This window comes from Pseudophryne corroboree, chromosome 11 (assembly GCF_028390025.1).
Source record: "Pseudophryne corroboree isolate aPseCor3 chromosome 11, aPseCor3.hap2, whole genome shotgun sequence".
NCBI lineage: Eukaryota > Metazoa > Chordata > Amphibia > Anura > Myobatrachidae > Pseudophryne > Pseudophryne corroboree.
Genome location: NC_086454.1, coordinates 64,919,140 through 64,945,448, shown reverse-complemented (window position 1 = coordinate 64,945,448; position 26,309 = coordinate 64,919,140). Strand labels below are relative to the sequence as shown.

The following is a 26,309-nucleotide window of genomic DNA, read 5'->3' as shown; positions in this document are numbered from 1 at the left end:
TTCCTATCATGATTAACCCATGGTTCTTCAAACAAGGTATTTAGTTCCTTTGACACAGGAAAAGTGGCTGGGGATTTCTTTTTTATATTAAAATAAGATTCCTCAGTCTCCTCTGTTACCTTATCAGGGATATGCAGAACTTCTCTGATAGCTTCTATGAGAGCCTCCATTCCCTGTGACAGAATAGTCACCCCCACCTCTGAGTCCACCTCCCCCTCCTCCATGTCTGACCTGTCATCATCAGAGTCAGACTGCAGGATATGAGCCAAGGGACGTTTTTGCGGACAAATGGCAGGGGACTGAGACGCTGGTCTGGGTACAGAGTCTCTGTTAATAAACTCAGTCATCGATTGTCTTAAGTATTGAGTCTCTTTCTAATTGCGGGACAATTTAGAAGAGATATTGGAAATCATTCCCCTAATGGAATCCAGCCAAGCTGGCTCTGCCTTGCTAGCCTGGGAGGGTACACTGCAATGAAGGGGTAATTCAGACCTGATCGCTCGCAAGCGTTTTTTTGCAGCGCTGCAATCAGGTCAGAACTGCGCATGAACCACAATGCGCAGGCGCGTTGCATGAGTACAAAGCGGATCATTGCAGTGAGATGTGTTTTGCGAAGAATCCATTCGCACAGCCGATCGCAAGGAGATTGACAGGAAGAAGGCGTTTGTGGGTGGCAACTGACCGTTTTCAGGGAGTGGTTGGAAAAACGCAGGTGTGTCCAAGCGTTTGCAGGGCGGGTGTCTGACGTCAATTCCGGCCCCGGACAGGCTGAAGTGATCGCAGCGGCTGAGTAAATCCTGGGCAACTCAGAAACTGCACAAAGTTTTTTTGTACCGCTTGGCTGCACATGCGATCGCACACTTGCACAGCTAAAATACACTCCCCGGTGGGCGGCGACTATGCGAACAAAGGACTGCAAAAACCAGCTAGCGAGTGATCAGGTCTGAATTACCCCCTGAGTACACTGTAGTGAACCCCCTGGACAAGAGGCACACTGTGCCTTACATGAAACACACTCTTTGTCTGACAAACTGTGACAGTGACAGCACACACACAAGAACAGGTTAAACGCATAATTGACCCACAAAGAACCCTGCAAGAGACACAGATAGCCTGGAGCCAGCACACAGTGCACTTACTACTAATGCCAAGCTTAGCCGGGTTGCAGACTAAGTACCCAGATTGGGGACTTAGTACAATAGTAAGCACTTCCCCCCCCTGCTATGACCCCCTTGTACCGCTCAGGTAATCTGGAGTCTGTCCGGAGGAGCAGCGCGTCCCTGTCAGTCAGCATCTGTGTCCACTGCAGAGGGAAAAAGTCGATGGTGAGCTGCTGGATCCGCTCATGGTGAAGCCATGCCCCGTCAATGGTGAGCGGTCTTCCCGCTTTTTTATACTGGCTGAGGTAATTTTTAGTGCTTAAAATGGAGTCAGTCGCCTTTTAAGTCTGTAATGCCAGTCTGGGAACTGTGTACACCCGTAGTGTACTTAGACTCGGTTCACTCCCCCAGAAGTGGTGCGTTCGCACTGTGTACTGAGTCTGGATATTCCGCCGCCCCCCGTGGAAGCCGTGCATCTCTGTACCCTAATGCCGCCATAATGGCCGGCGACCCGCTAACCGGGATGCCGGCTTAGTACTCACCACTCTTCATTCTTCTGGCTCTGTTAGGGGTGGTAGCGTGCTGTGGGAATGTACGCTCGCCGTGGTGGGGTGTCCAAATAGTTCCCTCAGGAGCTAATGTCCTGTCAGTGGGGAACGGGACCATTAACCCTTCAAGAGGTTGGGTCGTTCTTCCCCCTAAGTCCCACGAAGCAGACAGGCTGGTGCCATCCAGTCCTGCCTGAAAATAACAAACAGATAAAATAAATGCAGAAAACTGTTCAGCAGCTTTCATGCGGCTCCTCTGGGCACATTTTCTAATCGGAGTCTGGTAAGAGGGGAAGAGAGGGAGGAGCCAGGGCAGACTATCAAATTCTTAAAGTGCCCAAGGCTCCTAGTGGACCCGTGTATACCCCATGGTACTAAATGGATTCCCAGTATCCTCTAGGACGTAAGAGAAAAGATGATTTGTGATCACGATGTACATGAAAAGAACAAATACTTTTGACCAAGCTGTGCTTTAAAAGGTACATTTAACATTCATTACAGTGCACCAAAAAGTAGTAAATTTGTGCAGAAGGGTGCAGTGGAGAATCCTGTCACACTTGTACCATGTTAAGTCTCCACTGCATTTTAACTGGATGTGGTACAATACGAGGACACCAGCGTGTCGACATGGAGATGTCAAATGTTGACATTTAGGAGGGAATTCAATGGTTTCTCACTGTGGCCGCCACTAGATGACGCTTAATGGAGCAATTCAATAGTTGCTCTGTTCGGGCGCACTGACCTGCGGGGAAACACATTTCAGCTTGCAGCCCCCCCAGTGCTGGTGAGCTGAAATATGCAAACAGTGATCCGTTTTATGCGCACAAACTGCAATTTTGGCAATCGCGCCCTTTAGTTTAGTCAGGTCTAGCTGCTTTATGTGGCTAAACCAGACACTAATGGGCGCGATCGGCACGATAAGCGGCATCAATTAAATATCACCCCTGCGATCTTCCATCACTTTAGATGGGAGATCGGGTGGCGATATCAATTGAATTCCCCCATATAATGTGGACATTGCCAGACAGCAAACATTGTGAATGAATCAACTAACATTAACCATAGCCTAACCCTAAAATTGGTTGACTCAATAAGACCATGTCTACATTTCTCAGTGTCGGCATTGTGAATGCTGACATGCTGAATATTGACATTCTGAATGTCAGCATGATGAACATATACCATTATAACAATGTAATGCAACAGCTGGAGATTGGCCCCTAGAGAACTACGCGGAGGTCAAACTACTGGAGAGGACCTCAAGATGGAGAACAAGTGGACACACTGCTGGAAACTACCATTGTCAGTTACATGGAAGCAACGTAACTTTTTTCTTTTTATTTAAAGACACTTCATAAAAACTAAATTAAAAAGTGACCTAACAATCTCCCATAATACTACACCAGGGCTTGATATTTTTTTTTTCTCTTTTCTAGGAGCTAGGATAATGGTTCACCAATGAATCATAGTTTGATAACCAGAGGGCAAAACAATTATGTGTTGTAAACAAAGTGATGAAATTCTTCATTTACTTCCCATTTAGATTGTAAGCTCTTTGGAGCTTGCTTCTCATTCTCTCATTGTACTTATTTCCCCCAATAATTTGTTGTCTGTTCATTAATTCTGTAAGAGGTTCCATTTACTACGAGCCGCCACACACATATTGCATCAAAAATGTTCCCTCACCGTTCATACGGGGAGGTGTAGAGGGTGCGAGAAGGTAATAAAGTGATGTTCTATGTACAGGGCCAGTGTACTCTGGATTTCAAATTGTTTTATCACACCCTTGTGGTAATAGTACAAGACTGAACATAAGGTTATCTGCATGGAACTAGAACATAAATGAAACAAATGCCTGCAATCACTTTTTATTATCCACTACCCGGGAAGATTATAAAATTCTTTGACTCATTTTCCCAATTCTCCATTTTGTACTGGTTCCTCGCAATAGTATTTTGTTTTTGTTCCTAAATGCTATAGCGTACACCATGGGGCACAACATAAATGAACATATTAAATCAGAACATGTTCATTCAGATAGACAGCTGTCACACAAGGACAGGGTAAAAGGTGTGAGGAGGTAATGAAGTCTCTTAAGGATAGCTCGGTGGACAGACTTTGGTCTCTATATAAATATTATCACAGCCTTGTAGTAATTATACAAGGTGTGAGATAGGGTCATTTACATGGAATTACCATAGACCAAATGCAAAATGGTCAGCATGGATAAACAAAGCATGGGTGATAGAAAATGTATCAAGTTGAATTGAACGGATACATAATGAAGTAAAAAAGCATTTTGTTTCCCCCAGCACCATAAATGACATCAGTAACCAGATATAAATCCTACACAATATTAGAATTCAGAGATCTTGGTTACATATATTTGCACAAATATGAATGAGCCCCCCAAGCAGCGTCAAGGCCTCTCTGTATATTGGGGGTGCCTAGCGCTATATCTAGGTGCATGGTGCGGCACATAATGAAGACTAACTTATACCGCTTTCACACCACAATGCCGGGTCGCACCCGGGAATTGGAAACTGGTCCTTCCCAGGTGCGACACGGCATTGGACCCTTCATACTGCCATCCCGACCCTGCAATATGCCGGGACGGGACTGGCGCTAAGAGATGAGATCATCTCTGCGCTGCCTCTCCCTATGCAATGAATGGGTACCGGGTCGCATTGACCGGGCAACCCGTTCACACTGCACCTGACCCGGTATTTAACCCAGGAATAACCCTTCTTTTTGCCCGGGTTTAATTACTGGTTCAGTCAACCCGGGAATGGGTCACTGACCCATTTCACACCACACAGCGACCCGTGTCGAGCAAGCAATATACCGGGTTATTTTTGCGATGTGAAAGGGGTATTATTGATAATAAGATTTTACTTACCGATAAATCTATTTCTCATAGTCCGTAGTGGATGCTGGGGACTCCGTCAGGACCATGGGGAATAGCGGCTCCGCAGGAGACAGGGCACAAAAGCAAGCTTTTAGGATCACATGGTGTGTACTGGCTCCTCCCCCTATGACCCTCCTCCAAGCCTCAGTTAGGTACTGTGCCCGGACGAGCGTACACAATAAGGAAGGATCTTGAATCCCGGGTAAGACTCATACCAGCCACACCAATCACACCGTACAACTTGTGATTTGAACCCAGTTAACAGTATGATAACAATGAAGTAGCCTCTAAAAAAGATGGCTCACAACAATAATAACCCGATTTTTTTGTAACAATAACTATGTACAAGTAATGCAGACAATCCGCACTTGGGATGGGCGCCCAGCATCCACTACGGACTATGAGAAATAGATTTATCGGTAAGTAAAATCTTATTTTCTCTAACGTCCTAGTGGATGCTGGGGACTCCGTCAGGACCATGGGGATTATACCAAAGCTCCCAAACGGGCGGGAGAGTGCGGATGACTCTGCAGCACCGAATGAGAGAACTCCAGGTCCTCCTCAGCCAGGGTATCAAATTTGTAGAATTTAGCAAACGTGTTTGCCCCTGACCAAGTAGCTGCTCGGCAAAGTTGTAAAGCCGAGACCCCTCGGGCAGCCGCCCAAGATGAGCCCACCTTCCTTGTGGAATGGGCATTTAAAGATTTTGGCTGTGGCAGGCCTGCCACAGAATGTGCAAGCTGAATTGTACTACAAATCCAACGAGCAATAGTCTGCTTAGAAGCAGGAGCACCCAGCTTTTTGGGTGCCTACAATATAAACAGCAAGTCAGACTTTCTGACTCCAGCCGTCCTGGAAAATATATATATATATATATATATATATATATATATATATATATATATATATATATATATATATATATATATATATTTTCAGGGCCCTGACAACGTCTAGCAACTTGGAGTCCTCCAAGTCCCTAGTAGCCGCAGGCACCACAATAGGTTGTTTCAGGTGAAACGCTGACACCACCTTAGGAAGAAACTGGGGACGAGTCCGCAGTTCTGCCCTGTCCGAATGGAAAATCAAATATGGGCTTTTGTTAGACAAAACCGCCAATTTTGACAATCGCCTGGCCGAGGCCAGGGCCAACAGCATGGTCACTTTCCATGTGAGATATTTCAAATCCACAGATTTGAGTGGTTCAAACCAATATGATTTGAGGAATCCCAACACTACGTTGAGATCCCACGGTGCCACTGGAGGCACACAAGGGCTGTATATGCAATACTCCCTTGACAAACGTCTGGACTTCAGGAACTGAAGCCAATTCTTTCTGGAAGAAAATCTATAGGGCCGAAACTTGAACCTTAATGGACCCCAATTTGAGGCTCATAGACACTCCTGTTTGCAGGAAGTGCAGAAATCGACCTAGTTGAAATTTTTTCGTGGGGCCTTCCTGGCCTCACCCACGCAACATATTTTTACCACATGTGGTGATAACGTTGTGCGGTCACCTCCTTCCTGGCTTTGACCAGGGTAGGTATGACCTCTTCCGGAATGCCTTTTCCCTTAGGATCCGGCGTTCAAACCGCCATGCCGTCAAACGCAGTCGCGGTAAGTCTTGGAACAGACAAGGTCCCTGCTGGAGCAGGTCCTTTCTTAAAGGCCGATGCCACGGTTCCTCTTGGAACAGACATGGTACTTGCTGAAAGCAAATCCCTTCTTAGCTCCCGAGGCCATTAGTCCTCTGTGAGCATCTCTTGAAGTTCCGGTTACCAAGTCCCTCTTGGCCAATCCGGAGCCACGAGTATAGTTCTTACTCCTCTATGTCTTATAATTCTCAATACCTTGGTTATGAGAAGCAGAGGAGGGAACACATACACCGACTGTTACACCCACGGTGTTACCAGGACGTCCACAGCTATCGCCTGAAGGTCTCGTGACCTGGCGCAATACCTGTCCCATTTTTTGTTCGGGCGGGACGCCATCATGTCCACCTTTGGTCTTTCCCAACGGTTCACAATCATGCGGAAAACTTCCCGATGAAGTTCCCACTCTCCCGGGTGGAGGTCGTGCCTGCTGAGGAAGTCTGCTTCCCAGTCGTCCACTCCCAGAATGAACACTGCTGACAGTGCTATCACATGATTTTCCGCCTAGCGAAAAATCCTTGCAGTTTTGCCACTGCCCTCCTGCTTCTTGTGCCGCCCTTTCTGTTTACGTGGGCGACTGCCGTGATGTTATCCCACTGGATCAATACCGGCTGACCTTGAAGCAGAGGTCTTGCTAAGCTTAGAGCATTATAAATTTGCTCTTAGCTCCAGTATATTTATGTGGAGAGAATTCTCCAGACTTGATCACACTCCTTGTGTGACTGCTCCCCAGCCTCTCAGGCTGGCCTCCGTGGTCACGAGCATCCAATCCTGAATGCCGAATCTGCGGCCCTCTAGAAGATGAGCACTCTGTAATCACCACAGGAGAGACACCCTTGTCCTTGGATATAGGGTTATCCGCTGATGCATCTGAAGATGCGATCCGGACCATTTGTCCAGCAGATCCCACTGAAGAGTTCTTGCGTGAAATCTGCCGAATGGAAGCGCTTCGTAATAAGCCACCATTTTTACCAGGACTCTTGTGCAATGATGCACTGACACTTTTCCTGGTTTTAGGAGGATCCCGATTAGCTCGGATAACTCCCTGGCTTTCTCCTCTGGGAGAAACACCTTTTCCTGGACTGTGTCCAGAATCATCCCTAGGACCAGCAGACGTGTCGTCGGAACAACTGCGGTTTTGGAATATTTAGAATCCACCCGTGCTGTCGTAGAACTACTTGAGATAGTGCTACTCCGACCTCCAACTGTTCTCTGGACCTTGTTCTTATCAGGAGGTCGTCCATTTTCTTTGAAGACGAATCCTCCTTTCGGTCATTACCTTGGTAAGGACCCGGGGTGCCTTGGACAATCCAACGGCATCGTCTTGAAACTGATAGTGACAGTTCTGTACCACGAACCTGTGGTACCCTTGGTGAGAAAAGGCAAATTTTGGGACATGGAGGTAAGCATCCCTGATGTCCCGGGACACCATATAGTCCCCTTGTTCTTTGCTATCACTGCTCTGAGTGACTCCATCTGGATTTGAACCCTTGTAAGTGTTCAAATTTTTCAGATTTAGAATAGGTCTCACCTAGCCTTCAGTACCACCATATAGTGTGGAGTAATACCCCTTTCCTTGTTGTCGGAGGGGTAATTTTATTATCACCTGCTGGGAATACAGCTTGTGAATTGTTTTCAATACTGCCTCCCTGTCGGAGGGAGACATTGGTACAGCAGACTACAGGAACCTGCGAGGGGGGAAACCTCTCGACATTCCAATCTGTACCCCTTGGATACTACTTGTAGGATCCAGGGGTCCTGTACGGTCCCAGCGTCATGCTGAGAACTTGGTAGAAGCGGTGGAGGGCTTCTGTTCCTGGGAATGGGCTGCCTGCTGCAGTCTTCTTCCCTTTCCTCTATCCCTGGGCAGATATGACTCTTATAGGGACGAAAGGACTGAGTCTGAAAAGACGGTGTCTTTTTCTGCAGAGATGTGACTTAGGGTAAAAAACGGTGGATTTTCCAGCAGTTGCCCTGGCCACCAGGTCCCATGGACCGACCCCAAATAACTCCTCCCCTTTATACGGCAATACATCTTTGTGCCGTTTGGAATCTGCATCACCTGACCACTGTCGTGTCCATAAACATCTTCTTGCAGATATGGACATCGCATTTACTCTTGATGCCAGAGTGCAAATATCCCTCTGCGCATCTCGCATATATAGAAATGCATCCTTTAAATGCTCTATAGTCAATAAAATACTGTCCCTGTCAAAGGTATCAATATTTTTAGTCAGGGAATCCGACCAAGCCACCTCAGCTCTGCACATCCAGGCTGAGGCGATCGCTGGTCGCAGTATAACACCAGCATGTGTGTGTATACTTTTTAGGATATTTTTCAGCCTCCTATCAGCTGGCTCCTTAAGTACGGCCCTATCCGTAGATGGTACCGCTACTTGATCTGATAAGCGTGTGAGCGCCTTATCCACCCTGAGGGGTGTTTCCCACCGCGCCTTAACTTCTGGCGGGAAAGGGTATACCGCCAATAATTTTCTATCGGGGGAAACCCACGCATCATCACACACTTCATTTAATTTATCTGATTCAGGAAAAACTACAGGTAGTTTTTTCACCTCACACATAATACCCTTTTTTGTGGTACTTGGAGTATCAGAAATATGTAACACCTCCTTCATTGCCCTTAACGTGTGGCCCTAAAAGAAAATACGTTTGTTTCTTCACCGTCGACACTGAAATCAGTGTCCGTATCTGGGTCTGTGTCGACCGACTGAGGTAAATGGGCATTTTACAGCCCCTGACGGTGTTTGAGACGCCTGGACAGATACTAATTTGTTCGCCGGCCCTCTCATGTCGTCAACCGGCTTGCAGCGTGTTGACATTGTCACGTAATTTCCATAAATAAGCCATCCATTCCGGTGTCGACTCCCTAGAGAGTGACATCACCATTACAGGCAATTTGCTCCGCCTCCTCACCAATATTTTCCTCATACATGTCGACACACACGTACCGACATACAGCACACACATAGGGAATGCTCTGATAGAGGACAGGACCCACTAGCCCTTTGGGGAGACAGAGGGAGAGTTTGCCAGCACACACCAAAACGCTATAATTATCCAGGGACAACCTTTATATAAGTGTTCCTCCCTTATAGCATTTTAATATATATACATATCGCCAAATCAGTGCCCCCCCTCTCTGTTTTAACCCTGTTTCTGTAGTGCAGTGCAGGGGAGAGCATGGGAGCCTTCCCACCAGCCTTTCTGTGAGGGAAAATGGCGCTGTGTGCTGAGGAGAATAGGCCCCGCCCCCTTTTCGGCGGGCTTCTTCTCCGGAGTTTTAGATATCTGGCAGGGGTTAAATACATCCATATAGCCTCAAGGGCTATATGTGATGTAGTTTTCGCCATACAGGTATTATACATTGCTGCCCAGGGCGCCCCCCTCCAGCGCCCTGCACCCTCCGTGACCGCTGTGTGAAGTGTGCTGACAACAATGGCGCACAGCTGCAGTGCTGTGCGCTACCTGATGAAGACTGAGAGTCTTCTGCCGCCTGGTTCCGGACCTCTTCATCTTCAGCGTCTGCAAGGGGGGTCGGCGGCGCGGCTCCGGGACGAACCCCAGGGCGAGCCCTGTGTTCCGACTCCCTCTGGAGCTATGTCCAGTAGCCTAAGAATCCAATCCATCCTGCACGCAGGTGAGTTGAAAATCTCTCCCCTAAGTCCCTCGATGCAGTGAGCCTGTTGCCAGCAGGACTCACTGAAAATAAAGAACCTAAAAACTTTTTCTAAGTAACTCTTTAAGAGAGCCACCTAGATTGCACCCTTCTCGGCCGGGCACAAAAACCTAACTGAGGCTTGGAGGAGGGTCATAGGGGGAGGAGCCAGTACACACCATGTGATCCTAAAAGCTTGCTTTTGTGCCCTGTCTCCTGCGGAGCCGCTATTCCCCATGGTCCTGACGGAGTCCCCAGCATCCACTAGGACGTTAGAGAAATAATGTATAGTTTCTGTATCAATTGCCGTTTTGAGCTAAACTGAAAAAATTGACAGATGACAGCAGGACGGACATCCTCCAACAAAAGCATTGTTAAATATTATTTTTCAGTCAGGGTTTATACTGAACCCAAGTCTGCAGTGGTGTGGGGGTATTCACTGCCTGATGAAGCAGCGTCAGCTGATAACACAAGGATATTAACGAGCAACTCATTCTAATATGCACAGTCACCATTTATAAACTAATGACAGCCTCAACCTACAGCTACAGCATTAGCACTCATGAGACCTGATGCTCGTCAGTAAAGCAAAAAAAACCATGTAACTTTGTATCTGGAACAAACCCTGTTGCAATGCAAGGGGAGTAAATACATTTATGTTTTTTCTGTGCAGGGTAAGTACTGGCTGCTTTTGCGTGTAGCCCACAAATGTTAGACAGCTTTATTTTTACACTGCAATTTAGATATCAGTCTGGACACACCCCACCCAAATTTTAAAACCCATGTGCAACATGTTTTTGCCCAGTTACTTGCTTTTTTTGCTTTGCTTACAAATATGAATCAGGCCCATGGTTTTCCATTTGCATTAGAAAGTGCTAATGTGTATTGAATTTGTGCTGGTTGTAGGAATTAATGATCCCTATGTTTCCACCTGTTCACACGGTGTATACCACGCAGCAGAAAACACAAGCCTCAGAATAAGGCTCAAGGACATTAGACACTAGATATGCAGGTGTGTGGATCATTAGGTCAACAAGCAAAAGGTCTACAGCCTATAGGTCGATCCCACAAGTTCGACATGGAAACGGTTGACGTTGTCAAAAGGGTCATTAGGTCAACAAGAAAAAGGTAGACAGCAATAAAGGTCAACAGGGGCAAAAGGTCAACACAAAAAAAAAGGTGACACAACATTAAGTTTTTTTGGAAAAGTTTTTCCGGTCAAAGCACATGGAACCCCAATAAGTGTACCACGTCCCATATTCAGGCAAGGTTACTATTCCCAATCGTAGTCCATGTGCAGTGTTCATTCTAGCACCCTGCACCTTTCAGATCTTGTGCAGTTCCTCTTTCCTGCCTGGGGTGTCGCTCTCTGCTCTGGTGCTTCTCAGAACACTCTGCTCTGTATCTCAGCACTGAAATACAGAGCAGAGTGTTCTGTGAAGCACCACAGCAGAGAGCGACACCCCAGGCAGGAAAGAGGAACTGGACCTGTTTTCAAAGGTGCAGGGTGCTAGAATGAACACTAAATGTGGATGGTAAAGTATAAAAAAGTTGATTAATATGCCAAAAAAAATAATAATCCAAAAAGGCTGTGTTGACCACCTGAACCAGTCAACTTTTTACATGTCGACCCATTGACTATGTTAACCTAATGCATGTTGACCTTTTCATTGTCGACCTACAGTCTGTATACCGATATACAGCTATCAGTATAACTATATAAGTTAAGTAATTGCTGTCAGCTTTTGAATGCAAAACTGATATTATACACGTAGTAATCAGATACAATGACTGGGACAGGACTTTGTAGTTTAGAAATGTGCAAATATATGACCACAGAAGTATTTTATCTTCAGTGACTCGATCAGGAATTCCACCTCACTATCAGTAAATAAGAATAGCTCTGGCATTGCACAAGGAGGTGATAGGTGGCATTTGCTAAACACTCACTAACAAACATTTATAGGGTAATATTTATTATATTATCAGAAGGTTCCTGATTCAATGAACAATAATATTTTATGTACACTACAAAGGATGATTCAGAGGAAAAACAGTTCATTAGCGCAGTGGTTTCCAAACTTTTTTGAATCAGGGCGCCCTAGAATATCAAAATTGTTTTCACGGCACCCCTAGGCCAAAAAATTCTTATTGAGAAATTTAGAAAGAAATATTACATTAGGTAGATCGCGTGTATATGTCATCCTTAGGGTCAGTTGTGTGGTGAGGGACAAGATTTGCTTCTGTTTGGCCACATATTTTATGATTGGCAGCCACTAGAACTGGTTTTGCCTATTATATTAACCATGAATAATTTAAATTGGTCCTGGACCACCAACCCAGGGCACCCCTGCAAGTGTCCCGAGGCACCCCAGGGAGCCACGGCACACAGTTTGGGAACCTCTGCATTAGCGTGTTGTTACGCACAGCAAGTAACCAGCTCGGTGAAATATATGTCTGGTTTGGGGTTATCCAACAAAAGCAGAACGGATCTAAAATTTTATATACACAATACAATGTTCTGGCTAGAATTCAAGAGTAAACAAGTTAGTACTAAAAAGAGCTCTATAGTGAACAGACAAGTGTAAAAGGGCCCATACACTCAGAGTATTGGGCAATTTCCCGTTCCCTGATGGCTGGGTCGAGGACTCGGCAAAATCCAGAATGTTGGAAATCCTCAATTCACAGACTTCGACAGCAAAATGACTGGAATAGGCCACACAGGGATTTTTAACACGTAGGATTTTGCCGATCTGCCGGCCACTGACGGTCACTGGAGTCTGCCGAACCACAGAACAAGGAGATATGGCTCCCATAAGGCACAGATGACCAATAAAGGTTTTGTTGACGGAGCGGTCAGAAACGTATATTCTTAATTTAGGAGATAATAGTTCCTTCTTGGAACACACAGACTTACCATTGCATAGTAATTACTGTTAACCATGATTGGCCCACGGCCTCTGAGGTAGATGTACTCTTCCCACCAGTCACTCACCTATTGGGACATAACAAAACATCAATACACGCCAACAATTATAGTACTGTGCACTACACGTATACTGTTCTTTATTGGTGAAATGTGTCACTTACATAGTTAGTAGCCCACCATGATTTCAGCTTCAGGTACCACTGAAGTCTTGGTCCTAAGTTAATGGCAAAATCTTTGGCAAGACCCTCCATCCTGCTATACTGCTGATCATCCATCAGTGGCTTAACAGAGTCCAAGTACTAATGCAAGGAAGAGAGTTCAGAGTTGGCAAAGTCATAATATATATTGACCGTGTGTACTGCACAGTTTTCTCTGACCTAAATATTCACATGCTATCTATATAAAACAGCCTAAATGCCTATTTCTGTGGTGGTATTACAAATGCTATACATTCTCTGTAAGAAAATCATCGCCATAACCTGCCAAACTGCTTGTGTGGTATTAGATAAAGCAGAATACAGGTTATGCTTCACATTACTTGTCCTAAGGGGAAATCAAGGTGCCCTAGCACTGTACGGGGTGGGGCCACACAGTAATGGGGGTGTGGCTATGCCACCTTGGCCGACCTGGCCACTGTCTCCCCAACCACCTTAGTGGCAACCCCCCTCTGGAGGTTGGATATGGTCACAGTAGGTGGTATTACATGCAGTAAATTAATATACAAAAGAGGTGGAGCCAAAATGAATGGGCAGGGCTTTGATTAATATGGTCTTTTGTACTTTTGCACTTTGTGTTGTGGCTTCTTTTTCATACTTTTTGCACTGTAATCATACATCCTCCAAACTCAGCAACAGGCCAGTTACATACAATATGGGGGTCATTCTGAGTTGTTCGCTCACAAGCTGATTTTAGCAGCTTTGCACACGCTAAGCCGCCGCCTACTGGGAGTTAATCTTAGCTTATCAAAATTGCGAACGAAAGATTAGCAAAATAGCGAATACACACTTCTTAGCAGTTTCTGAGTAGCTCCACACTTACTCGGCATCTGCGATCAGTTCAGTGTTTGTCGTTCCTGGTTTGACGTCACAAACACACCCAGCGTTCGCCCAGACACTCCTCCGTTTCTCCAGCTACTCCCGCGTTTTTCCCAGAAACGGTAGCGTTTTTTCGCACACACCCATAAAACGGCCTGTTTCCGCCCAGAAACACCCACTTCCTGTCAATCACATTACGATCACCAGAACGAAGAAAAAAACCTCGTAATGCCGTGAGTAAAATACCTAACTGCATAGCAAATTTACTTGGCGCAGTCGCACTGCGGACATTGCGCATGCGCATTAGCGACTAATCGCTCCGTTGCGAGAAAAAAATACCGAGCGAACAACTCGGAATGACCCCCAATATGCTATATAAGTAATTTGTGAAAAAAAGAAAAAAAAAATTATTTAAAGCTACAAATGCAAGCAGCCTTTTATTGCATCAGACACCATTCTAAAACCTTCCTTAGACTTGTTAGTGGGAGCGAAAACCAGAAACATGCAGATATCTGTGCCGCCATCAGACTAGTGCAGACAACTTTATGGCCATTTAAAGCCATCCATTTTTACATAAAGAATGAAAGCAACTTTGCAAACAAATGCTTATTTTAAAGAGATGCCCCTTCTGAATGAAAATAAAAGTTGCAAAAAGGTCTTTGAGACGCTTTAAAAAAAAAAAAAAAATTGTTTGATCATATCAGGATTTGACCAATCTGGAGTTTACATTTCAGGCAACCACGGCCTGAACTCATTAATATATAAAACATAAGACTTTAGCCAGGACAAATGACTTCTACATTGTGTACAGTACTTCTTATTAATGAATTAGCTGAACAAGAAAAAAAAAAAAAAAAAAAAATCAATACAGGTTGAGTATCCCTTATCCAAAATGCTTGGGACCAGAGGTATTTTGGATATCGGATTTTTCCGTATTTTGGAATAATTGCATACCATAATGAGATATTATGGTGATGGGACCTAAGTCTAAGCACAGAATACGTTTATGTTACATATACGCCTTATACACACAGCCTGAAGGTGATTTTAGCCAATATTTTTTTATAACTTTGTTCATTAAACATTCACACAATTCATTTAGGTTTCATATTCACCTTATGCACACAGCCTGAAGGTCATTTAATACAATATTTTTAATAACTTTGTGTATTAAACAAAGTTTGTGTACATTGAGTCATCAAAAAACAAAGGGTTCACACTCTCACTCAAAAAAGTCTGTATTTCGGAATATTCCGTATTTCGGAATATTTGGATATGGGATACTCAACCTGTATCATAAATATGGAGCATTTTCTTCGTAAAAGCGGTTTCAGACTTTAGACAACTAAAAATAACTGACTTTTCTAGCTCATCTGCAACTTTAACTAATCTACAATAATTCTTTTTTTTGGTTTCCTTCTACAAAGACAAAGCAATGTACTTAGATAAAGCAGCACGATGGTTTGTACAAGCCAATAAATGCAAAGCAATCAGGTTGCAAAACCGCTTTGCAAAAAACTGTAGTTACTAAAAAAGTTAGGAATTAGAAAACACTAAAAAAGTCACAAGTCGAAACTCAAACCATTTAAAATAAACGACTGCCTAAAACATGTTAGAAGCTTTCTATATTAATAAGAGCACTGTGAAAAGGCTTCAAAAACTTACGGTATCTCCACATGTACCTAAAAAAGCACATAAAATAACATATGACCCTTCACATCTTACAAACCACCTATTTTCAAAGCACCTAGTAATGCTGTAGTCCAGAAAAGAAATGGGATGATTTTTCTTTTGTATAGATTTTGCATGAATGACTTCTCCTATTATATATTAATAAGCTATATCTGTTCATCAGTTTATATCCTGAAACTAACAATAATCGCTGCACCATCAGTAATGGTTTTAGAGTCAGTATATTTGACCTCATACAGTACTTGCCTACTTCTGAAAATGCATTTCAGGAAGATTGCGAAAGCAACACTGAAAGTGGCGCTGAAGAGGGCTTGTGTTAAAATGGGCTTGCGTCCAACTGTAGATGAGCCCCAAAGCAGTTATATTTTTGGCACATGTAAACTATATAAGGACGGTTATGATGTTTATTTTCCAACTTCTAGAACAGCTAGATCAGAGATTTTCAACCTTTTACAACTCGCGGCACACTGAACAAGATATAAATATTACCAAGGCACACTCAAATATAATGGTGATGCATAGTGCAGTTGCGTGTCCTAGGATGTCATGTCGCAGCTTCTCCATAGGTAACGCCTGAGCCACATCTGAAAAAAGCCAGAAGAGCCCAACACTGCCAAGGCGGCCCAAAGGTAGAACTAGCTCTGCAACCACTAAACCCACCAGTATTGATTGTTCCAGGGCCTCAGTAGCGGCAAAACACTGACGGGTCTGGCTCTGCTTTTATGGCGGCACATCTGGAGGGTTGCTCAGGGCACACTAGTGTGCCACGGCGCAGTGGTTGAAAAACACTGAGCTAGATAATGTGTGCAGATGTGATAGGAGTCTGTGTTGAACAATGTATTTAAGGTTTTCCATTATCATGTGCAGGCATCACAGTACAAAAATAAGAAAAAATAGCTGCACAGATGGCCTGTGAATCTACACTTTAGCCCATGAACCCAAAAAAGAGAGATGTTTTACCCTAGGTGTAAAAGTGCAATAAAATAAAAAAATAAAAAAAAAATCCTGCTCTCCACTATTTATTATCAATACCTCTTCTCACTCTCTCTTTTCCACAAGGTTCATACAATTCGTCACACATCCCCGTATGCTGGGAAGTGGCGGCCATTTTTTTGTAGCACACATTCTCCTTGGGACATCCCCATTAGAGAAGAGTCCCCCACGTATGCCTAACCTTATTAGCGAAAAACCATATATCTTGCAAAATGATAAAGATGAAGAATATGTAATTTGGTAAAATGACATGAACCAACAGAATGCGTGTCAATCAAGCTACTGACAGAGGTGTCATAAGAATATTATAAAGCATAATCCTGATAAAGACAGCGCCAACTACTAGATATTGTTACTCTATGGGATAAGGAATTGTTAGTAAATGTATAGTTCAAAAATGTTTGAAGGCCAAAAAAATAAAAAAATAGGCGAAGAATCAGCCCAGAAATCCTTCCAAAAATATATGTAGATCCTGAATGGATGCAAATTAGCTCCAGTGAGAAGCAAACTGCAGTGCGGAACCATGAACAATGTAAACTGCACAGTGATCTCAGTTTCCTTTTTCCAGTGTTTATTATACTGGAAGATCAACGAGAGCTTCCCAATGTAGTCCCTAAGGTGAGCACAGAACCTACCCTTTTCATTGTGTCCTTTACAGGTGGTACAGGGAGATGAGGGAGACACGCTTGGAAACTGAACAGCATAGGCTTCCGACCAGAGAACAATTTCACCATTCCCTGAAAAAACAAAATACTTATCAGTAAGCTTGCACACACAGATATGCATCACCAACTTAACGTATTTAGGGGAGATGCAGAGTAACACGAAAGTCCGCTCTGCTTTTGAGCACTGCGCATAGCCTGAACGCACTTGCGGCTGAAGGATACCTACCACTCAGTTACGTTCAAAGTGGAGGCTAATTTAAGGGAGGATTTGTTAAGAGAATTAAGTTGTGCATACATAGGGGTATATTCAATTAAAGTCGGATCCATTCCGACATGTATTTGTCGGAATGGATCAGACAACCCCTATTCAATCCCATCTAAAATTCGACTTTTTCAAGTCGAATTTAGATGGGACCCAGAGGAGGAGAGGGGGGGCGAGCCGCGAGGAGACAGCCGGCGGCAGCCAGAGGAGATCAGTGCAGCAGGATGTCACTCAGCCGCCCGACCTCACGGCAGCTTCCACCCGGCTCCAGCAGCGTGCTGGAGCCGGGCGGAAGCTGCTGTGAGGTCGGGCGGGTGAGTGACATCCAGCTGCAGCGCTACTGTAGCGCTGATCTCCCTGAATGCCCGCCGGCTGTCCCGTCTGCCTGCAGCTTCCCTCCCCCCCCCCCCCCCCCTCGCCCCCTCCGGGTCCCCATCTCAGTCCGACATCATTTGGATGTCGGACTGAGATGGTTGAAAAGGGGGCCAAAACTTGTCAGATTTGGCCCCGTTTTCGACATTAACACGTGGATCGGCAGCTATTCCGTCGATCCACGTGCTTTTCGTCAAGTCAAAAAATTTAGCAAAATATTGAATATGTCGAATCAGGATTCGACCAAAAAAGGTTGAAAACTGCCATCTTTTTCGACAGACAGCAGTTTTCGACTTCAATTGAATATACTCCATTGAGAACCTTTAATTTTCAGCCAGATCACCTGCACCAAGGATAGGGCAGTTGTGAGTGCCCGCTGATGAGAAAGATGATAGCAAAGAATCCAACTGTATGCATAGGGGCAAGAAGGTCACATAGATAGGGGGCGAACGTCCGCATGTACTGTAGCTCTGTGTACACAATGGGAGAGGAAATGTGACTGACTCAGATAAGGGGCGTGGCCACAATGAATCAATTCAGCGCAATTCGTATCACCAAGCAGCCTGGACTGCCCACTTCCCTCAGGGGGGCAGATGTATTAACCTGGAGACGGCATAAGGAAGTGATAAACCAGTGATAAATGCAAGGTGATAAACGCACCAGCCAATCAGCTCCTAACTGTTAATTTACATATTGGAGCGGATTGGCTGGTGCGTTTATCACCTTGCATTTATCACTGGTTTATCACTTCCTTATGCCTTCTCGCCTTCTCCGGGTTAATACATATGCCACAGGAAGTGGGCAGCCACCAGAAGACTTTGCCCACTGGTTCGGGTGTACGGGAGAGCCACCTGAGATTTAATCCGGGAGAGTTTGGTTGTTGTGCAGGTCTGTGTGTAATTATTATACGCCAATCACTCCCAAATTATAAAGTTCAAATATATAAGATATTTAGCTATAATGTTTTAAGACTGACCTATAAAGAACGCTACCATTTCATAATATAAAATTCTCCTAGTCCGTAGAGGATGCTGGGGACTCCGTAAGGACCATGGGGTATAGACGGGCTCCGCAGGAGATAGGGCACCTAAAAAGAACTTTGACTATGGGTGTGCACTGGCTCCTCCCTCTATGCCCCTCCTCCAGACCTCAGTTAGAGAACGGTGCCCAGAGGAGATGGACAATACAAGGCAGGATTTAGCAATCCAAGGGCAAGATTCATACCAGCCCACACCAATCATACCATGTAACCTGGAACATACATAACCAGTTAACAGTATGAACAAAAACAACAGTAACGGTCCAAGACCGATGTCAACTGTAACATAACCCTTATGTAAGCAACAACTATATACAAGACTTGCAGAGTTTCCGCACTGGGACAGGCGCCCAGCATCCTCTACGGACTAGGAAAAATAGATTTACCGGTAGGTTTAAAATCTTATTTTCTCTTACGTCCTAGAGGATGCTGGGGACTCCGTAAGGACCATGGGGTTTATACCAAAGCATCCAATCGGGCAGGAGAGTACGTATGACTCTGCAGCACCGACTGAGCAAACGCTAGGTCCTCATCAGCCAGGGTATCAAACTTGTAGAATTTAGCAAAAGTGTTTGACCCCGACCAAGTCGCCGCTCGGCAAAGTTGTAAAGCCGAGACGCCTCGGGCAGCCGCCCAAGAAGAGCCCACCTTCCTAGTGGAATGGGCCTTAACCGAATTTGGTACCGGCAATCCAGCCGTAGAGTGAGCCTGCTGAATCGTATTACAGATCCAGCGAGCAATAGTCTGCTTTCGAAGCAGGAGCGCCAATCTTATTGGCCGCATACAGGATAAACAGAGCCTCTGTTTTCCTAATTCTAGCCGTCCTGGCTACATACATTTTTAAGGCCCCGACTACGTCCAGGGATCTGGAATCCTCCAGGTCACTTGTAGCCACAGGCACAATAGGTTGATTCATATGGAACGAAGAAACCACTTTAGGCAAAAATTGCGGACGTGTCCTCAATTCAGCTCGATCCACATGAAAAATCAAGTAGGGGCTCTTGTGTGACAAAGCCGCCAATTCTGACACTCGCCTTGCTGATGCTAAGGCCAACAACATGACCACCTTCCAGGTAAGAAATTTCAACTCAACCTTGTTAAGCGGTACAAACCAGTGTGATTTTAGCAACTGCAACACCACGTTCAGGTCCCATGGTGCCACTGGAGGCACAAAAGGAGGCTGGATGTGCAGCACTCCCTTTACAAACGTCTCGACTTCTGGAAGAGAAGCCAATTCCTTCTGAACGAAAATCGAGAGGGCCGAAATCTGTACCTTAACAGAGCCTAATTTCAGGCCCATATCCACTCCTGTCTGTAGGAAGTGGAGAAAACGACCCAGATGAAAATCTTTCGTAGGTGCATTCTTGGTCTCACACCAAGACACATACTTTCGCCAGATACGGTGATAATGTTTTATCGTCACCTCCTTCCTAGCCTTTATTAACGTAGGGATGACCTCTTCCGGAATCCCCTTTTTCGCTAGGATTCGGCGTTCAACCGCCATGCCGTCAAACGTAACCGCGGTAAGTCTTGAAATGCACAGGGCCCCTGCTGCAACAGGTCTTCCCTCAGAGGAAGAGGCCAGGGATCTCCTGTGAGCATCTCTTGTAGATCCGAGTACCAGGCCCTTCGAGGCCAGTCTGGGACAACGAGTATCGTTCGTACTCTTCTTCGTCTTATGATCCTCAACACTTTTGTGATGAGAGGAAGAGGAGGAAACACGTAGACCGATTTGAACACCCACGGTGTTACCAGAGCGTCCACTGCTATTGCCTGAGGGTCCAGAGACCTGGCGCAGTACCTCTGAAGTTTTTTGTTGAGGCGTGACGCCATCATGTCTATTTGAGGAGTTTCCCAAAGACGTGCTACGTCTACAAAGACTTCTTGATGAAGTCCCCACTCTCCTGGATGGAGATAGTGTCTGCTGAGGAAGTCTGCTTCCCAGTTGTCCACTCCCGGAATGAAGACAGCTGACAGAGCGCTTACATGATTTTCCGCCCAGCGAAGGATCCTTGTGGCTTCCGCCATCGCGACTCTGCTTTTTGTCCCGCCTTGGCGGTTCACATGAGCCACTGCTGTGACATTGTCTGATTGAATCAGAACCAGTAGGTTTCGAAGAAAACTCTCCGCTTGTCGAAGGCCGTTGTAAATGGCCCGGAGTTCCAACACATTGATGTGTAGACAGGACTCCTGGTCTGACCAAAGACCCTGAAAATGTTTTCCCTGTGTGACCGCTCCCCATCCTTGGAGGCTCGCGTCCGTGGTAACCAGGATCCAATCCTGAATTCCGAACCTGCGACCCTCCCGGAGGTGAGCACTTTGTAACCACCACAGGAGGGACACTCTGGTCCCTGGGGACAGAGTTATTTTCCGATGTAAGTGCAGATGGGACCCGGACCACTTGTCCAGAAGGTCCCATTGAAAAGTCCTTGCATGGAACCTGCCGAAGGGAATGGCCTCGTAGGCCGCTACCATTTTCCCCAGAACACGAGTGCATTGGTGAACTGACACCCTTTTCGGTTTTAGCAGGTCTCTGACCATGTTCTGTATGTCTTGGGCTTTCTCTATTGGGAGGAAGACCTTCATTTGTTCCGTATCCAGTATCATACCTAGGAACGGTAGTCGAGTTGTCGGAATCAACTGTGACTTTGGTAGATTTAGAATCCAACCGTGTTGCTGGAGCACTCTCAACGAGAGCGCCACACTGTTCAGCAATTTCTCCCTTGATCTCACTTTTATCAGGAGATCGTCCAAGTATGGGATAATTGTGACTCCATGATTGCACAGGACCACCATCATTTCCGCCATTATCTTGGTGAAAATCCTCGGGGCCGTGGAGAGTCCCAACGGCAACGTCTGAAATTGGTAATGACAATCCTGTACAGCGAATCTCAGGTATTCCTGATGGGGGGCATATATGGGGACATAAAGGTACGCATCCTTTATGTCCAGAGACACCATAAACTCCCCCTCCTCCATGTTGGCTATTATCGCTCTGAGAGATTCCATTTTGAATTTGAATCTTCTTACGTACAGGTTTAGGGATTTCAGATTCAAAATAGGTCTGACCGAACCGTCCGGTTTCGGGACCACAAATAGGGTTGAGTAGTAACCTCTTCCCTACTGGTGCAGGGGAACCTTGATTATCACTTGCTGTATACACAGCGTTTGAATTGCAGCAAACACTACATCCCTTTCCGATGTGGAAGCTGGTAGGGCCGATTTGAAAAATCGGCGCGGGGGCACCTCCTCGAATTCCAATTTGTAACCCTGGGAAACTATTTCCAACACCCAGGGATTCAAGTCCGAACTGACCCAGGCCTGACTGAAAAGTCGAAGACGTGCCCCCACCGGTGCGGACTCCCTCAGGGGAGCCCCAGCGTCATGCTGTGGGTTTTGGAGCAGCCGGGGTTACTTTGGTTCCTGGGCACCTGCCGAAGCAGGTGCTCTCTTGCCTCTGCCCTTACCTCTGGCGAGGAAAGAGGATCCCCGACCTCTTTTGTACTTGTGCGACCGAAAGGACTGCATCTGATAGGGTGGTACTTTCTTTTGCTGTTGGCTAATATATGGTAAAAAATTTGATTTACCTGCTGTGGCTGTGGAAACCAAGTCCGTCAGCCCATCCCCAAACAATACATCACCCTTGTAGGGTAGTACTTTCATATGTTTCTTGGAATCCGCATCACCCGTCCATTGGCGAGTCCATAAGGATCTTCTCGCTGAGACAGACATGGCATTGGCCCTAGAAGCTAGCAATCCAATGTCCCTTTCAGCATCCCTCATAAATAAGACTGCGTCTTTAATATGGGCTAGAGTTAGGAATATAGTATCCTTATCCATATTATCAAATTGATCTGTCAGCTCATCTGTCCAAGCTGCAATTGCGCTACACACCCATGCCGACGCAATTGTCGGTCTTAGCACAGCACCCGTATGAGAGTAAATACACTTTAAGGTAGTTTCTTGCCTGCGATCTGCAGGGTCCTTAAGGGCTGCTGTGTCAGGAGACGGTAGCGCCACTTTCTTGGACAAGCGCGTCAGGGCTTTGTCCACAGTGGGGGGTGATTCCCAAATCTCCCTGTCCTGCTTAGGGAAAGGGTATGCCATATAAATTCTTTTGGGGATCTGCGGTCTCTTATCCGGAGTCTCCCAAGCTTTTCCAAAGAATTCTTTTAATTCATGAGATGTGGGAAAGTTAATAATCTGTTTCTTTTCCTTAAACATGTGTACCCTTGTGTCGAGGACCGAGGGTTCATCCACAATATGCAACACATCCCTTATTGCCACAATCATACACTGAATGGTTTTAGTCACCCTAGGGTGCAATTTTACTTCGTCATAGTCGACACTGGAATCAGAATCCGTGTCGGTAGTAGTGTCTTGTGTTAAGGGACGCTTTTGAGATCCCGACGGACCCTGTGAGTCGGTCCAATCTGAGGATTGACCCCCTGATGTCCCCCCTAAATCAGCCTTATCAAGCTTTTTATGTAAAGATGCCACACTTGCATTCAACATATGCCACATGTCCATCCAATCTGGAGTCGGCACAACCGACGGGGACACACCACTCATTTGCTCCACCTCCTCCTTGGAAAAGCCTTCCGCTTCAGACATGTCGACACACACGTACCGACACCCCACACACACAGGGATTAACCTATAAGGGGACAAAACCCCAACCAGGCCCTTAGGAGAGAGAGAGAATGCCAGCACACACCCAGCGCTTAATAACACTGGAAAAATATGACCATATAGCGTGTGTGTATATATATATATATATATATATATATATATATATATAACCAGATTCCCACTCACTGCGCTCAAAATGCCCCCCTCCTCTTTTTTCCAGCCTGAATGTTCAGCAGGGGAGAGACCAGGGAGCCAGCGTTTTGCTCATGCAGCTTCTGTGGAGAAAATGGCGCTGGTTAGTGCTGGGGATCAAGCTCCGCCCACCCGACGGCAGGCTTCGGTCCCGGTGATTTTTTTATAGAAAATGGCGGGGGATCGTAGAATTACTGCCCAGCAGCCTAATCTACCTCGTCAGTGCCCAAATGTGAGGTTTATTGCTGCCCAGGGCGCCCCCCCCTGCGCCCTGCACCCTTCAGTGCTGCTCTGTGTGTGTGAATGGGAGCAATGGCGCGCAGCGGTACCTCATGAAGATCTGATGTCTTCTGCCTTCTCATACTCACCCGGCTTCTATCTTCGGCATCTGTGAGGAGGACGGCGGCGCGGCTCCGGGACGAACCCCAGGTAAGACCTGTGTTCCGACTCCCTCTGGAGCTAATGGTGTCCAGTAGCCTTAGAAACAGAGCCCAACTTGACAAGCCAGCTCTGCTTCTCTCTCCTCGGTCCCACGATGCAGGGAGCCTGTTGCCAACAGGACTCCCTGAAAATAAAAAACCTAACAAAATTCTTTTTCCACAGAAAACTCTGGAGAGCTCTCTGCAGTGCACCCATTCTCCTCTGGGCACAAGATCTAACTGAGGTCTGGAGGGGGGGGGCATAGAGGGAGGAGCCAGTGCACACCCATAGTCAAAGTTCTTTTTAGGTGCCCTATCTCCTGCGGAGCCCATCTATACCCCATGGTCCTTACGGAGTCCCCAGCATCCTCTAGGACGTAAGAGAAAAAACGGTTTAAAAAAGTTAGAGAGAGAAAATTACATGGTTATTGTCTGCGCTTCGGCTTAAAGCCTAACCATGTAATTTCCATTGCGGTAAAAAACACAGAAAAACAACCTTTTTTGAATAGTTTTCACAATGTGTGATGTTGAGGAAAGAGGAGGCCAAGTGAACAAATGGACAGAATGTTTTCAATTAGTTCACTGAGCACAGTTCTCTTTCAATGGGAAGAAATTCAATTTGGCACGATTCTGGAAAATTGTACCCGCTAGCATCGCGCTCCATAGAGGTGAGATACAATGTTGGCACTGCTGTATACGGGCAATTCCATCACTCGGCCATCTCGGTGATGCCCAGCGGGCACTTTGCTTTCAACTGAATTTCACCCTAATTGTCTTACAGTATGAATGTGGAAATGTTAAATCACACACTGAATTACTAACATAGTACAGTTCCTCTCTATGACTGACTGACTGACTGATTTTTGTCAAAACACAAATGCTACATATGAAAGTCTACGCACCATCCATATCCTGGTAGAGGTGGAGAGTTTTCCATGCTCCTCAAACATCCATCCGTGATAGGACAGAAGCTTTTTTAGGGAACAGCGCATTGTTGCTATAAGGGCCACCCATAGGCCGGTTCCAAAGATTACACCACTGACAATCTTCTGAGTCTGGCTGGTCATGTACCCACTGTTGGAAAATAAAATATATTATACTTGAAACCCTACAAAACAGTCTACTGAATTGCAAATCTGACATTTTCATATATGACCTTTTAAGGTTGAAAACATTGTTCCCTGTTCACCGGACATTCCACTGCAGTATTAATCCCACTCCTTATAGACGGGTGAATCCCCTCCCACATCTATAGGTAGGATATCTGAGACAGCTGCGGGGCCCTGGTACTGAAGGGGGTGTGGCTAAATCCTGTATGCATGACCACGACCCTCCGGGAAAAATAATATAAAACACTAAGGCCCTCATTCAGAGTTGTTCGCTCGCTAGCTGCTTTTAGCAGCATTGCACACGCTAAGCCGCCGCCTACTGGGAGTGAATCTTAGCTTAGCAGAATTGCGAACGAAAGATTTGCATAATTGCAAATAGAAATTTCTTTGCAGTTTCTGAGTAGCTCGGGACTTACTCTGCCACTGCGATCAGTTCAGTCAGTTTCGTTCCTGGTTTGACGTCACAAACACACCCAGCGTTCGCCCAGACACTCCCCCATTTCTCCAGCCACTCCCGCGTTTTTCCCAGAAACGGCAGCGTTTTTCCGCACACACCCATAAAACGGACAGTTTCCACCCAGAAACACCCACTTCCTGTCAATCACACTTCGATCACCAGTACGATGAAAAATCCTTGTTATGCCGTGAGTAAAATACCTAACTTTTGAGTAAAATAGCTAAGCGCATGCGCTCTGCGAACCTTGCGCATGCGCAGTAAGTCACTAATCGCAATATAGCGAAACTCGGCAACGAGCGAACAACTCGGAATGAGGGCCTAAGTGTAGTGACAAGAAGCGGCGCAGCGCGATATCCCCCTTATCAGCTGGCCTGGGCCCTAACTTCTACTACTGGACAAAAGGCTAAGTGTGCAGTGATTTGCACTGCTGTGGAATTATTACCCCCGATCAGATGGGTGAAGACTGGTGTAAGTTGCCATCTTCATACAAGTATTGCAATATGCATAAGAAGCATTCCCTTGGCTTAGCCTATAAGAATTACATTGCAATGTATCTTCACGCGAGCCAACAACGGAAGGGGGCCATCAGTAGGAAGCGGTCATGCATTTTTGAGACACGCTGTATTAATC

The 26,309-nt window shown here is 45.7% G+C and overlaps 1 protein-coding gene across 3 annotated transcripts in view; it reads right to left on the bottom strand.

Moving 5' to 3' along the window:
- CPT1A (carnitine palmitoyltransferase 1A) overlaps positions 1-26,309 on the bottom strand; it is a 129,394-nt gene that overhangs the window by 66,062 nt on the left and 37,023 nt on the right. For 2 of the 3 annotated variants that reach the window (XM_063944353.1, XM_063944354.1), the window contains exons 4-7: positions 25,016-25,187; positions 17,168-17,269; positions 12,975-13,112; positions 12,802-12,879 (exon numbers count right to left, since the gene is read on the bottom strand). In XM_063944353.1, the coding sequence (XP_063800423.1) occupies positions 12,802-12,879; positions 12,975-13,112; positions 17,168-17,269; positions 25,016-25,187 (490 nt within the window). Of the gene's footprint in view, positions 1-12,801; positions 12,880-12,974; positions 13,113-15,512; positions 15,530-17,167; positions 17,270-25,015; positions 25,188-26,309 lie in introns of those variants that run through there. The other variant, XM_063944355.1, reaches the window with a different exon arrangement.